Here is a 14,973-nt window from a genome sequence, read left to right on the forward strand (position 1 = left end):
CAAGTGATAAGCAAAGAATACGAACTCTTTGAGTTCCGGCGGACGGAGGTTCCTCCACTGCTTCTCATTCTAGATCGCTGCGATGATGCCATCACCCCACTGCTCAACCAGGTGCAGGGCCCTTTGTTAGCATAAAGAAGGATGATTTTGAGTGAAGCTCATTAAAATGCAAATATGGAAATAACATCCATTCTACCCATCTTCTTGTTTTCAGCTGTTCTTGTTTTTTGCTACGTATTTTTTGGTGTTGTAGTGTCCTGGTTTTCATTCATGCTGGTTTTTGCCTCTTTCCTCCTGTCCCTCCTGCTGATCAAGGCAGCTTCTCAACTCTGGACTCTTGCTCCCAGTGTCTTCTTTTCTGACCTTACTGCTCATGCATTGATATAATCTCCAGTCTTGTGCAGTAACAGTGAAACAAGCCTCTATTCAGTTTCTTCTTTTGATTTCTCTTCAGTCTGTATTCTACAAAACCAAGGTTGTTAAATTACAACTCCCAACCTAAAAAATCTTTGTCATTCCCATTTACCTATGGGGTTAAAAACAAGTCTCCTAGCTGGGCTCATTGGTGAATCCCAGCAGAGACAGAGGCAGGTGGTGGGTCTCTGTGAGTTTGAAGCCAACCTGGTCTACAAAGGAAGTCCAAGAGAGCTAAGGCTACACAGAGAAACCCTGTCTCAAAAGAAAGGAAGGAAGGAAGGATGGAGGGAGGGAGGGAGGGAGGGAGGGAGGGAGGGAAGGAAGGAAAGAAGCAAGGAAGGAAGGAGGGAGGGAAAGAGGGAAGGAAGGAAGGAAAAGGAAAGGAAAGGAAAAAAGAAAAGAAAAAAATGAACTAACGATTTTTGCACCCAAGCGCCTTCAGTATATATACCCAACTTCTCACTGCTACAAAGGGGTGACATGGTTTCTTGCCATTGTGCTTTTAATGTAACCACTATCTAAGCTCTGCACTATCTGAGATGCCTTCTCTTTCCCATTTCACCTATCAAAACATTTCTCTCTTGAAACCCCTCAAAATCCAGAGAGCAGCTTTTTAAAGAGTGCTTCAGCAATCTAGGCAGGGTTTGCTTTCTCCCTCCAGCTGTGTAGAATCTGTCTCTTATGCCTCATGCTGCACTTCCCACATTGCATCTGTGGTGGTTTTGACACTGTCCTGGATAATACACTCCTAAGGTAGCCTGTGTCCCCTCGTTTATTCTGCAAGTTAAGCAGTTCCTCGTGTATAGTTTTGCTCTGTGAGTGCTGATTCAGATGTAGAGAGAAAGCCATCATCTCCATGTCCGTTTCTTCTCAGCACGTAGTAATGTCAATGCCAAGGGTGCTCCGCTATGGAAGGAAGTGCTGCTGTAGAATAAGCAACATCTGTGGGAGCTTGGTAGTAGGAAGAGAGGGGGGAAAGAAGGAAGGAAGGGAAGAAGGAAGAAGGGAAGGAAGATGGAGAGAGTCTGGAGAATGGCTCAGTGGCTAAGAGCACATACTGCTCTTGCAGAGTGCCTGAGTTCCTTTCCTAGCCCACACAATGGGCAGTTCATGGCACTTTTAACTCCTGTTCCAAAGGAATCCAGTGTCCTGCCTGGCCTTTGCAGGCATTACACTCATGCACAAACCCACATTCAAACTTAGTAATTGAAAATAAAAATGTATATTTTTTAAAAATAGTAAAAGGAAAAGTAGTTATCTATAATTCTGTATCCCAAAGAAAAACACATTTCGCTGAGAACCCATTACGTGCATGTAGGAAACCAAGCAGTGCATGTAAGGGTTAGAGGAGACTCTCTTGTCCCAACAAACAACCCTGTACAGGGAAAGGAGGAGAAACAGATGCTGCTTGCGGAGTAAGTGCTGCGGTAGACCCACGATGACTCTATCCACTACTGTACGCACCTAAACGTCGAAGGGACCTGGCTCACTCAGGACCCTTCTGGGCAAATCTGCACTTTTGTGGTTGGTGGTGGTTTTCATTTGTTGTTGAAGTTGAAACCCCTCTTTCTCTTTCTTTCTTTTCTGTGTGTGGCTGTTTTGCCTGTGCATGTATTTTTGCATCACCTGTGTGCCTGGAGGCCAAAAGGGTCCCCTGGAACTGGAGTTACAGACAGTTGTGAACTGCCGTGTGGGTGCTGGGGTCTGGACTACAGGTCCTTTGGAAGAACAGCCAGTGCTCTTGACCACTGAGCCATCTTTTCAGTCCTTTAACTAATCTTTTAGCCAATAAAGCGCCATTGTTAGAGCCAGAGCAACGGCTCAGTGTTGAGCACTGGCTGCTCTTCCAGAGAGTCCAAGTTCAGTTCTCAGCAGCCACGCTGGGCAGCTCACGACGGCCTCTACCTCCAGGTCCATAGGAGCTGAGGCTCTTTCGGCTTCTAAGTGCATCCACACACATGTGGCACGGACATACACACACAAATGAACTTTTAATGGTACTTTCCTTTATTATATCTTAAATTCTTTCTTTCAAAAAATGTGTATGGTTGCTTTACCTGAATGTGTGTCTGGGCAGCATGAATGTGCCTGTTGCCTACAGAGGCCAGAAGAGAACCTAGGATCCCTGGGACTCGAGTTACAAACAGTTTTGAGCTGCCATGTGGATGCTGGGAGTACCTGGGGTCTCTGGAGGAGCAGCCAGTGCTCTTAGCAGCTGATCCACCTCTCCGTCCTCCTTAAATTACTTTTTAATAAATTTAGTTTGTTATAAATGTGCATGTAAACATCTCTAGCATTTGGATTGTAGATGTAGTCATAACTTGCTAAAAGATACTTAATTTTGTAAAAATGCAATCTTTATAAGTGGCGAGAAGGAAGATTTGTGGCAATTTACCTTTCTGGTTTTTAGCCAAACAAATTTGCATTTTTAAAGGCTAGAAATGTATTCTTCTTCACAATTCATAGTCAGTTTAAAACAGGATAAAATGGATTTCAAGGCAAGCGTCTGATTATGCCAGTGTTTTGATTAACTCACTAGGTTTTTTCTGATAATATTAGTGTTCCCAGGATAAATATAGAAGCACTCAGCTCTGCAAGAACACACTTCTCAGGCGGCAGAAAACCACAGAAGTGTTCAGGAAGTGGCACAGCTCATAACTGCGGCACCAATATAGCCCTGTCTATGAAACCAAAAATATACTCGTAATTCACAGGCAAAAATCACAGCTAATGATAGCTATAATTGTTTTCTTTCTATCAGAAGTATTAATCTTGTTGCATTTTCTCTAAAGTGTGAAATACAAAAGTATTTTGATTTTTTTGAGTGTTTAAGCAATTAAAGTGACAATCTTAATACTTACTAGAGAAAAAGTATTAATGAAAATATGAACTAAATAAAGAAACTTGGTGTGAAACGGGCTAGTTGTTAGGGATGTTTTCACCCTTTGCTTTCCTAAGTACTTGATATTTCCATGTTTTGTCGCCTGCCAACCCTCTTTGTCATACTTCCACAGTGGACGTATCAGGCCATGGTCCATGAACTACTGGGTATAAACAACAACAGGATCGACCTTTCCAGAGTGCCGGGGATCAGCAAAGACTTGAGAGAGGTGGTCCTGTCTGCTGAAAATGACGGATTCTATGCCAGTGTAGGTGATGCTAACTCCTCAGTTGTGGGTATGTGAAGCGCTGGCGCTGGCCTGTGGGGACGGGGCACATGGGTCCCTGTGAAAAGACGGCCGGCTTCTTGCAGCTAGTCTGTACGTCGCATGGCGAAAGGCTGGGGGCTGGCCTGGCAGCGTTTTGTCAGAGTGCTCACAGAGTGCTGGCTTTCTTCCATTCTGGTAGCTCTTTGTGGGAATAATAATGGTATTCATCACTAGTGTCCTGGCTAATGTCCAGATGTGGTCATTAAAATGGAATTTGTCTTTCAAGTCTGTGTTCAAAATTCTTTTTCACTTCTCTGTGATTTCTCCAAAGCAGACTAGTTTTGAACTTTACTTCTGGCTTCTATTTTTACAGAATATGTACCTGAACTTTGCAGAGATCGGTAGCAATATAAAGAATCTCATGGAAGACTTCCAGAAGAGAAAACCAAAGGAACAGCAGAGGCTAGAGTCCATAGCAGACATGAAGGTAAATCAAGCACATACATGGGAAACTCACGTATGAGACTCCAGGACTGTTTATGCAGGCAACACGTCTGCGACATTCCAGGTCTATTTTCCACCATGATTCTTTGCTTATCTTTGAGTTGTGTGTGACTGGCTGGTAATTGCTCTATTGATCAAGAAATGCAGATTCTAGATTTGATTCAGTAGGTAGAGTGCTTGCATAGCTTACATGAATACATGCATTAAATCACTGGACATGATGACAAGAACTCATAATTCCAGCACTTGCAAGGTCAAGGCTGCTGTCAAGAGTCTGTGAAATAGCTTCTATCATTTTTATATAAAAATAAACTGTATTGATTCCTAATATTAACCCGAGGAAGAAATAGAAATACTTCTACAGAAGCCTCAACAAACTTGAGTGAGTTAACAAATATTGTTTTAGCAGAAATGTTATGTTATTTTTGTCATAATGGATCAGGCTAGCCTGAGGCTTGGGAAGGCCCACCATCTTCACCTCCCAAGTGTTGGAATCCCAGGTGTGGGTTAGGCCCAGCTAGCTTCTTTACTCGCATTGGTTTGCATTGTACTGTTTTGTTCTGAAGCAGCGTTTATTACTCTAGACCCCACTACAGCTGTCTAGACCTGCCTGCCTGCCCTGGAACTCATGGCAGCACTAACGCCTCAGCCTCTTCACAGCCAGCAAGTCACTTGGTTTAGGTTGAGACACTTTCTGTAAGATTTCTCTTTAATACACAGCATGGTGACACACCCATCAGAAGTCATTGTTCCTTTCCGTTCTGTATGTCTGGCCTCTATAAAGACCTAAGGACATGGGCCAGCCTTTCTCTTCTTAAGCATAATATGTTGGGCAGAAAAGTAACCCCAGCTTTTTGCAGTCTTTTCTTTGCAGATGCCTACACTTAGTGAGACTGTAACATTAATGTTTATTCCATGGCAGGCCTTTGTGGAGAATTACCCGCAGTTCAAGAAGATGTCCGGGACTGTATCAAAGCACGTGACGGTGGTTGGAGAACTGTCTCGGTTGGTCAGTGAGCGGAACCTGCTGGAGGTTTCAGAGGTTGAGCAAGAACTCGCCTGCCAGAATGACCATTCCAGTGCTCTCCAGGTCAGTCCAGTGGGTGAGCGCCCGCTGTGTGTGAGCGCTGTGCTGGGAGAGTGCCCACTGTGTGTGGGCGCTGTCCTGGGTGAGCGCCTACTGTGTGTGAGCGCTGTGCTGGATGAGCGCCTACTGTGTGTGAGCGCTGTGCTGGGGGGCGAGCGCCCACTGTGTATGGGCACTGTCCTGGGCGAGCGCCCACTGTGTGTGAGCGCTGTGCTGGGCGAGCGCCCACTGTGTGTGAGCGCTGTGCTGGGCGAGCACCCACTGTGTGTGGGCGCTGTGCTGGGTGAGCTGTGTGTGGGCACTGTCCTGGGTGAGCGCCCACTGTGTGTGAGCGCTGTGCTGGGCGAGCGCCCACTGTGTGTGGGCACTGTGCTGGGTGAGCGCCCACTGTGTGTGGGCACTGTGCCGGGTAGAGAAAGCGTCAGTGGCAAGTAACCCTTCCTTACCAGCGTGAAGCTTAGCTTGCCACAGAGTCAGGAACACATAGAAGCTAGATGTGGTAGCCCCCAAGTATAATCCCAGCACGTGGGAGCACAGGACGATCACAAGTTTAAGGCCTGAATATGCAACTTAGTGAGTGAGACCGTGCCTCAAAATAAATAAAAGCTGGATGAAGATGTAGCCCTATGTTCAATTCCCAGCACCACTAAGAAGGAATCGGTTACTAAAGATTGCTTTTCAGTTCACAAACATGGTAACATGCTGCATGTGAATTGTGGTAAGGGTACAGAGGAACAGTGATAAATGAGACAGCACCCTTCCCCTCAGGGTGCTTACCCTGCAAGAGGGGAAAAGGCGGTTTTAAAGATTGTGGGCTGCAGAGATGAGGAAAAGCACTCACTGCTCAGGTGCAGAGGTAAAATGCTTTCTGCTCAGGCATGAGGCGTGACTTCAGGCCACCCGCACCCACATAAAAAGCCGGGTGTCGTGCACACCTCTAACCCCTGCACTAGGAGATGGAGACACAGGCTTAATGGGAGCTTAATGGCCAACCAGTCTAGTTAGTTGGTTGCCTCAGGCTCAGTGAGAGACCCTGTCTCAAGACAACATGGGTAGAGAACAACCAGGAAAGGACACCCAGCATCAACTTCAGGCTCCTAAATGCAGATGTATCCATGTACATACACCAGAACACACATGTACGTACTCACGCTAACAAGGACATGCATGCACATAAAAGTTACAAGGCACTGTGATCAGGTAGTAAGTAATCATGTAGTAGGTACTGTAGTCATGGCCTTCACAGAAGCACATGGAATGATCTTCCAGATTCTTGATGAAGAGGATATGAAAACTAGTTCTGACAGATAAGTCAGAGTACATTTAGCAGGCAGAGAAAAGGAGCCACTGCCACTGGGGAGAAACAGGCCTGGAGCTGTGGCGACACAGGCACAGTAGTGCGCAGCTAGTGGAGGTGCATGCTGGGAGTGCTCGCTAGACGAGCAGAGAGATAGTTTGAAGGGCAGGGCTATCGACCGATGGTAGAGGGCTTGCCTGGCATACCCAAGGGCCTGGGTTCAATCCCTTATAATACACACACGCTAGGGAGACACAGAGAGAGACAGAGACAAAGAGATAAAGACAGAGAAAAGAACCAGGTTGGAGTATTGAAAGGAGATTGATTTTAAAATGATGGGAACCACCAGAGGATTTGAAAAGAAACCTTATATAATCAGACTCTAATCTTAAGAAATATATAGTCATCTTTCTGCCTTGGTTTCTCTCCCCTTCCCTGTGTCCATGGCCACCCCCTCCTTCCTCCCTCTCGCTTCCCCCCTCCCAAACTAAAACACAAGAAAAAAACTGCATAATGTTTCAGGATACTACTTAAGTCAGAACTGTGATTCTGACCATAAATAGACAAGGTTATCAGGAAGCTTTCCTTAGAGAAGGAAATGTTGGGATGGACCGCAAGGAATGACTAGAATTGGGAGGAGGATTTCAGTCAGGAACAACAACAAAGCAAAGATGCTTCGGCACGCAGGAAATGATAAACAGTTTGGCCTATTGAGAGTGGGTGTGGAAGAGAAATCGGAGGTAAAATTGAGCTGGCAAGTGGGCACTGACTTAAGCGTGTCAGAGGAGTCTGCTTGCTAAGACAGGCAGAGAGCTGGTGTAGGTCTTAAGTGAAGGTGAGGGCACAGGGAAGGTCTGTAGAAACTAAGTCTACTCAGAATGCATTAGAGGTGAAAAGACTGACATCAGGGAGCTTGTGGACTCACGGTAATACATGGTAAGGGGCACCCTAGAAGTCACAGAAGAGAGCAAACAGTCAGTGACAGATTCAAATGGGACAGGAACAATTGATCAGAGGTAACGCCAAGATTCCTGAAAAGGGCCAAAATCATTCTGTCAAAATGACAAAAAACAAAAATGACTCATCCGTATGTGGTACCATGGAAAAAAGAATAAGTCCTTTGAGAAGTAGTAATTTCTGGCCCACTTTAGGAATCACATTTCCTCATCGATAGGGCCCTGTATTCTAAACTTACCTCCTCCTTCTCCTCTCCACCAAATTCAGGAAAGCCAGCCAGGTGTATTGACGTAGCAGAGGCTTTGGGCCGTGCTATCCTAGTTTCTTTGGAAAATGACTTATGTTGACCATATGCCAGGAACAGCCACTTCAGGTTTCTATGTGACAATGAGGATTTGGTGTGACACGCAGGAATCTTGGTGACACTGGCTCCAACACCCTAAGCCACTTTATACACAGGAAAATCAAATAGTAGCAGTACATATGAGGCTCTGGTCCACCACAGCCTTTACAAAAGCACAGGTCTTGCTTTTAAGTTTTAAATACCAACATTTTAAAAATCCTAAAGATGCTGTTGGCTTTATATTTACGTGGTGTGCTTCATCACTGTTTTAATAATGTCCATGGTCCCTAAGTCTTCACAAAACACACATACACAAAAACCAAAACCTCTGTCCTCTCTAACATTATTTCCTAATTCTCAAGGAAATTTTAAGTATAGGCTGCAAGAGGTGTACAGTAAAAACTGAGTCTGCGAACAGTTTCAAGTACCCTCACAGGTTTTTCTAAGCTTTGTGTGTGCACATCTCTCTCTATCATGTTTGAGACAGGGTCTCACTATGTAGTCATGGCTGGCCTGGAACTTGCTATACAGGCTAAGCTGGCCTCAAACTCACACAGATCTACTTGCTTCTGCCTCCCACATGCTAGGTTTATCTCTTTTTTAATTCAAGTAGTACTCTGCCAAGACCTGCATTTTATTTTATTTTACTTTCCATTTTTTGAGACAGGGTTTCTCTGTGTAGCCTTGGCTGTCCTGGACTCACTTTGTAGACCAGGCTGGTCTTGAATGCACAGCGATCCAACTGCCTCTGCCTCCCTGAGTGCTGGGATTAAAAGCATGCACCACCACGTCCAGCTTGAGACCTGCATTTTATTTTCTCACTTAATCATACATCTAAGAGACTGTTCCCGTCAGAACCTTCAGTCTTATTTGATTGTATTTTATTAAAGATGTGTTTATTCTTTGACAAGTTCATACACGTGTATAATGTATTTTGGTTCTCTCTTCACCCTCTCATCCCCCTTCTACATTCTCCAAACCTTTTCTTCTCCCTAGCTAGTCCTTACCCCGCTTCCTTGTCTGTTGTCTTGTTTGTTGTGTTTTGTGAGCTGCTAAATCTTGCATGAGCATAGCCAGTAAGTCTTTACTGGATTTGGGGCAGCTGTTGGGTATCAGACGCTACACAACTGAAGGAAATGGCTCCCTACCCCCGACTCCCAGCGAACATTAACTGCCCATAGCCCCTCAAGGGAGGATAAAGCCTCATGAAGCCCCCTCTGTCCACCATGACACGCTGAAGGGCTCCATCTTGTATAGGTCTTGTGCAGGCAAGCATAGCTGCTGTAAATTCGAGAGTGAGGCCACATTATCCAAAAGACAGTGTTTTATGCACTCCTCCCTGTCCTCCAGCTTTTACATGCTCTGTATTTTTTAACTTCTTTTGTGTCCACGCATGTGTGTGTGTGTGTGTGTGTATGATACATTTATGGGTACATGTCCCAGAGTATACCTGTGAAAGTCAGAGAACAACTTTGTGGAGTTTGCTCTTTGCTACTTTTGTTGTGCTTCCTTGGGCTCAAACCTGGGTCCCCAGGCTTAAACAGCACTTTTGCCTGCCATGTTGTCTTGTCAGGCCACAGCTCTCATGTGCTTTCGCCCCGTCTTCCTCAGTGTCCCTCGGAACCCTGGGAGGGTGACTTAGAAGCCTTCCTTAGGAGTGAGCGCTCAGCAGACCCCTGACTGTCAGTACTGTGGCCAGATATGAGTCTTTGCATTAACCGCCTTGGGGCTCATTTTTAGTAACTGTGGGTTATCTTTTGCAAAGACGTAAGATAAAACATTTAACTTAGCCAGCTCACTTTAAGTAGCCCCACCAATAATAGTTTATAGTTGTTTTGTTAGCCTATTAAAAGTATTCCTGTGTTATTGCAATGAACTTAGTTTTCTACCCCTTTCTAAATAAAAATAAAATTTTGACCTTAATTAAACTTAAAATTTCTTATGACTAATATTTTCCTTCATAAAGATAAACCTGAAGTTGATCACTAGTCAAATTTGTTTACTCTTTTTTTTTTTAATTTATATCTCTTTACCATATGGAAGTCAGCTAGAAAAAAAAGTTATTACAATCCTTTTTACATGAAGCTTTAAGTTTTGTACTTTGGGTTTTTTGAGACAGGGTTTCTCTGTGTAGCCTTGGCTGTCCTGGACTGGATTTGTAGACCAGACTGGCCTCAGACTCACAGAGATCTGACTCCTTCTGCCTCCTGAGTGTTGGAATTAAAGGCAAAGGCCATCATGCCCAGCTAGTTTTATACTTTTTAAAAGAAAAGGATAATAGATTTTTTTAAAAATATGAACTTTGCCCTAAGCATTGCTCATGCCTATAATCCCAGCACTCAGGAGTGTGTGCAGAGGGATTGCCATGAGTTTGAGACCAGCCTGGACTAAGAATGAGACCTTGTCTCAACAACAAACAGAAAAGAATTCTATTTGAGATCTGATGACTATTTTAGAACTTATAGTTTTTAAGATTTCTTGTGTGTTAGAGTTTTACAGTCAGCAGTAGTTTGGGCTCTCCTGACCACAAAGGATTTCTTTGCAATTTGATTTAAATAGTCCATAAAGGGAACTTTTGTTTGATAATGACTGGATGCCAGGGGCCTGACCCCTAGATGACTCAGCCTCATATAATAATACGTCATGAAGCAATGAATTGAGGTTTTTGAATAGAGATGGGATTTGCTTTATTTAATAGTAAGTGTACCATGGTAAGAAAAAAAGCTCATATATCCCATTTAAAAATTAATCTATAAATTTGTCACTTCAAACCAGTTATATAAAAACTAACAGGAATTTTATTTAGAAAGAACATTAGAAACAAAGTGTAGTGCACCACCATTGACGCTCATGTGCGTCCTCAGAAGGCAGCGGCTGGTTAGATTTTCATTTCATGAAGAGAACTGTCTTCAGCAAGAAAGCGGCCCCAGCCTGCACCTGTGCTGTCATAGTCTTGCTGTTATCTGGAAGAAAGAGCTGGCCTGTTTTATTCCCTGCTCCCTGACTTGGGCAAAAGTCACAGTTAATGGCACATAGACAAGCACAGAAGAGGCCTGTCTGAAGCTGTGTGTATAGCGGCAGAGAGCCTGAGCCTTTGGTGACCCGAGTTTGGAAATGACTGTTCCCTGCTCTAAACCCTGGTCCTTTTGAATGGGAGAAAATACTGGTACTTCTTACATATGATGACTGTCACCGCTTTGTGCAGTCATACTTAATAATGCTTGTTTTTTCTTTCATTTTTGTTTGTTTTTAATTTTTTACATTTATTTGTTGTGCGTGAGCACACGCCATATATGCATGTGGAGGTGAGTGGGAGTTTGTCCTCCTTCCACCGTGTGGGTCCTAGGGATTGAAGTCTGGTCATCAGGCTTGGCAGCAATCACCTTTTCCTTTGAAGCATTTCATTGGCCCATCTCTGGGCTTTTTTGTTTTTTGCGTCTCACTTGGTACCCCCGGTTGGCCCCCAAAGTACTAGATTCCAAGGTTGAGCCATCCTATGCAGCTGTACATCCATGCTCGACAGCACATGCCTGTAATCCACTTGAGAGATGGAGGCAGGAAGATCAGGAGGTCGGATCACCTTTAACTACAAAGTGAGTCTGAGGCCAGCCTGGGCTGCACGAGCCCCTGTCTCAAAACCAGAAACCTGAGCATGGATCTAGGCGTATTACCAGTTAGTGGGCTCACATCCTGCTGCTCTCTACCATTCTCCTGGGATTCTCTCTGATCCCCAGCACTCCAGCACTCCAGCACGTTATCTTGGACCTCTAGGTGAGAGTCGTTTATCTATCACAGCAGCTGCTGAGCCGCTCTGCTAGCCCACCTTGCTGTCCTAGTCTGCTAGTTATGTTGTTATTCACTGACTGTTTGTACAGCAAAGGAGGGATTCTAACGACTGCGTTAAAACCATAAAAAAGGAGGTTTCCATTAGCCACTGAGTTCAACTGTAATTTGTACAATGATTAGTTGTTTTCATGTCATAAGAAATTTATGCTGCATTATTGCTTAATCATAGTTCCAATAGAAGAAAACAGAGAAGGAGGGTGATAGTCCGTAAACAATAAAAATAAAAAAATAAAAAAGGCCTTAAACAATAAAAATGCTGGAGATGTTGGAAAAGAGATGTTTTCTCCTTACGTTCTGAAGAGCATGTTAACTCCTTTTTGAAACTTGACCTCCAAAGATAGTGTATTTACTTTGCTTTACCTATTTCTGGATTATGCCTATGGAAGACCAGAATACGAAGAGTTTTTAGTTTTCTTTCACTGTGTTTTTGTCAGCCCACCCTTGTTTATTTGTCTACTCTGGAGGCAGAGGCCAGAGGACAGTTTGTGGGACTTAGTTCTCTCCCTCCATCACGTGGGCTCAGAGATCAAAACTAGCTTATGAAGCTTAGAGACAAGCACCTTTATCCCTGAGCCCTCTCACTGACAGAATCTTAACCCCCACCCACCCTTTTTAGTCTAGAGTCTCACTGTGCAGTCCAGGCTGACTTTGAACTTGCAGAGATGTGCCTGCCTTCACCTCCCTAATCCTGACTTCTTAAGCAGACAGTAGTTTTCTGGTTTTCCCTTCATCCATTTGTATGTAATAGTGTATTTCTTTTTCTTCATAGTGGTAAGACTTATGAGAATCTTAGTGAGAAAAGAATCATCCATCACATATATCAGTTACGTTCCCACAGATACCATTACAGACAGCCCTCTCATTCCTTCTTCCCCTCTTTTCTGGTGTACTCACAGTGATTAGAATCTCTGTGAGAGTTATGCCACCATTGATCAAATGGACAAGCCAACAGAACTCAAGGGCAGCAGGTCACAGTGAAGTCAAACGCCAACATGGAGTCGAGGCAATCAAAAATGCCTTGCTTTTCCAACTCAGCTTGCACCTACACATACCTTTTCACAAGAGAATAGCCTAAGAGATTAAAGTAGGCACGGAGTCGGGAAGCAGTTTGTGGAGGGTCTGAGCCACGTTCCTGAAGGGACAGCAAAGTGCAGCCAGGAAGTCTAATGCCAGTGTGAAACTTAAGGAAGATAGCGACAGGATTCAGGTGGAGCAGTTAGAAAGGAGTGAACCAGAAGGGCACAAGCCCATCCCTGCAAATAGTCTGTTCCCATACAAATTTCCATGCCTCGCAGTGTGGCCACTTCAGATTTGCTTAAATGTCCAGTGGTGGTGTAACCAGAAATGGGGCAGACTAGAGTTAAAAGGGGAGTGACTTCAGGGTAGGAAAGCAGATACTGTGCGTGCCGAGGAGTGACTCAGGACCCCAGATCTCACAGTGCTTTAAATTTTCCAGGTTAGGTGAGAAGCGGGATGGGGTGGGGAGAGCATGAACAAGAGAGAGAGAAGGGGAGGGAGAGAGCTCATATACGTGTGTGTGCGTGCACACACACACACATCTGATAAATTATGCCTAAAATATCTTTTTATTGTGATAGAAAACAGATGTCCTCAGTGGGCTGTATTCTGTGACTGTTCTGTAGGAAGGTTATCTCAAAAGAAAAGAATAAGGAAATTCTTGTGAATGTGGTGTCTAAGTGAAAACATTCTCCCCTTTTGATCCCTTAGGGACAATGATAAACGTTAACCCAGGAAAACAACTGTAGTGTTCCCTGTCAGAGCTTTCTAGTCGAGAGCGCGCCCTGTGCGAGCTAGCCCTGTGTCTGTGCATCAAAGTCTTGCACACTGGACGTGGCTGCTGAGACGCACTGCAGAGAGCACAGTCCCCGGGCTCATGCTTTCTCCGGAAAGAAGGCCTTAAAGTCCAGTACGCTGTGGAGTACTGCACAGGCGCTGTTACGGCCTCAGGGCCGGTGCCTTCTAGGGTCTTGCTACTCTGTCGCAGTTCTCCCCCTGATTTTCATGTCCCTACTCATAGTGGCTCTGGCTCAGCCTTCATTGCTTCCTTCGCACTGTTGCCCTTGATGAAGGCTTCCCTGACTCCTCTGCGGCCGGAAGCACATTCTTTTCTGCCCCCGCTCCCCTCCCCACTTACAATGACCTTTCAACTTTTGGGATTTGTTAATGGTGGTAAAATGCTTTTCTAGAACCTCTCATTACTCCTGAAAAGCTCGCATCTTATAAAACCACGTACTGGGCACAGATAAAAGCTATAGAGAAAGCTGACCACTTAAAGTCTAACTTAAGAAGAAAAAAAAAAAACAGAAAGTTGTCTAACCCTGTAATCAGAGCACTAATCATAATAACAGCCCTAGCCATATTGGAATCATGGCACTTTAGGGCATACACATGAGAAACCCCACAAGTCCAAAGGCGAGTGCCAGGCCACCCTGGTGACAGAGTGTGCCCTGTCAGAAAGCTGGCATACCAGATAAAGTAATACCGCCACGGTTAGCTCAGCAGCATTTTGTTTGCACATGGGAAGAAGCCAGCCCGTCTCTGCAGGCTAATTCTTGGAGTTAATGTTTTCTTTATGCTCTACAGTCTTAAAAATGTTTACTTCTTATAGAGATTAATTTTTCGTCGAAAGTGAAGACAACAGCTAAGGTTTTCTTCATCAGTCAGTTTGGGTTTTGTATTTTGTTTCGTTTTTATTTGATCACAGTGAGGCATCTTTGCATCCTCATTTGCCTTTGCCCTTCTCTCCGGATGCTTAGCGTGCCCTGAAGTCAGAAAGCCGTAGACTTCTCCAGGATTGCTGCCTCTCCTTTTATTGACATATTGGCACTGCAGCCTCTTTAATCCTAAGGAAGCCTGTCCATGCTGGAAGTGTGACACGTGAGCCGAGGTGTCTTCTCTCTTACGGTGCATGTTCACGGGTTTCAGTCTTATGAAGCGACGTGCTTTGTGGCAGAGGGGCTTTATTTGTTTCGTCCCTCAACAAGTCTCTGAGCTCACTGAGGACAGACATCACGTCAAACGCACTAGTGTTTCCCCAGCAGTGCAGGGCACGCTGCCTTGTGGGGCCTAAATGTACTTTTGCCTTAAATTATGTGATCTGGGTGTGGTGGTGCACACCTTTAATCCCAGCACTTGGGAGACAGAGGCAGGCAGACCTCTGTGAATTTGAGGCCAGCCTGGTCTACAAAGCAGGTCCAGGACAGTCAGGATTGTTACACAGAGAAACCCTGCCTTAAAAGCCAAAAAAAAAAAGAAAAAAGTGTTCTGCTCTATAATAAATACAGATATGTGCCATGTAGGAAGGCCTTATGAGGGTGAGAACGTCCAAACATGACTTATGCTGTCCCTTTGC

General features: G+C 44.6%; 1 protein-coding gene across 1 annotated transcript in view; it reads left to right on the top strand.

Annotated features, from left to right (window-relative positions):
• The window catches only part of Vps45 (vacuolar protein sorting 45 homolog), a 63,316-nt gene that overhangs the window by 12,563 nt on the left and 35,780 nt on the right, over positions 1 to 14,973 (top strand). Inside the window, exons 7-10 of the mRNA XM_021650531.2 lie at positions 1 to 111; positions 3,432 to 3,566; positions 3,940 to 4,053; positions 4,993 to 5,160. Coding sequence (XP_021506206.1) covers positions 1 to 111; positions 3,432 to 3,566; positions 3,940 to 4,053; positions 4,993 to 5,160 — 528 coding nt within the window. The remainder of the gene's footprint in view (positions 112 to 3,431; positions 3,567 to 3,939; positions 4,054 to 4,992; positions 5,161 to 14,973) is intronic.

Source organism: Meriones unguiculatus, chromosome 10 (assembly GCF_030254825.1).
Source record: "Meriones unguiculatus strain TT.TT164.6M chromosome 10, Bangor_MerUng_6.1, whole genome shotgun sequence".
Taxonomy (NCBI): Eukaryota; Metazoa; Chordata; class Mammalia; order Rodentia; family Muridae; genus Meriones; species Meriones unguiculatus.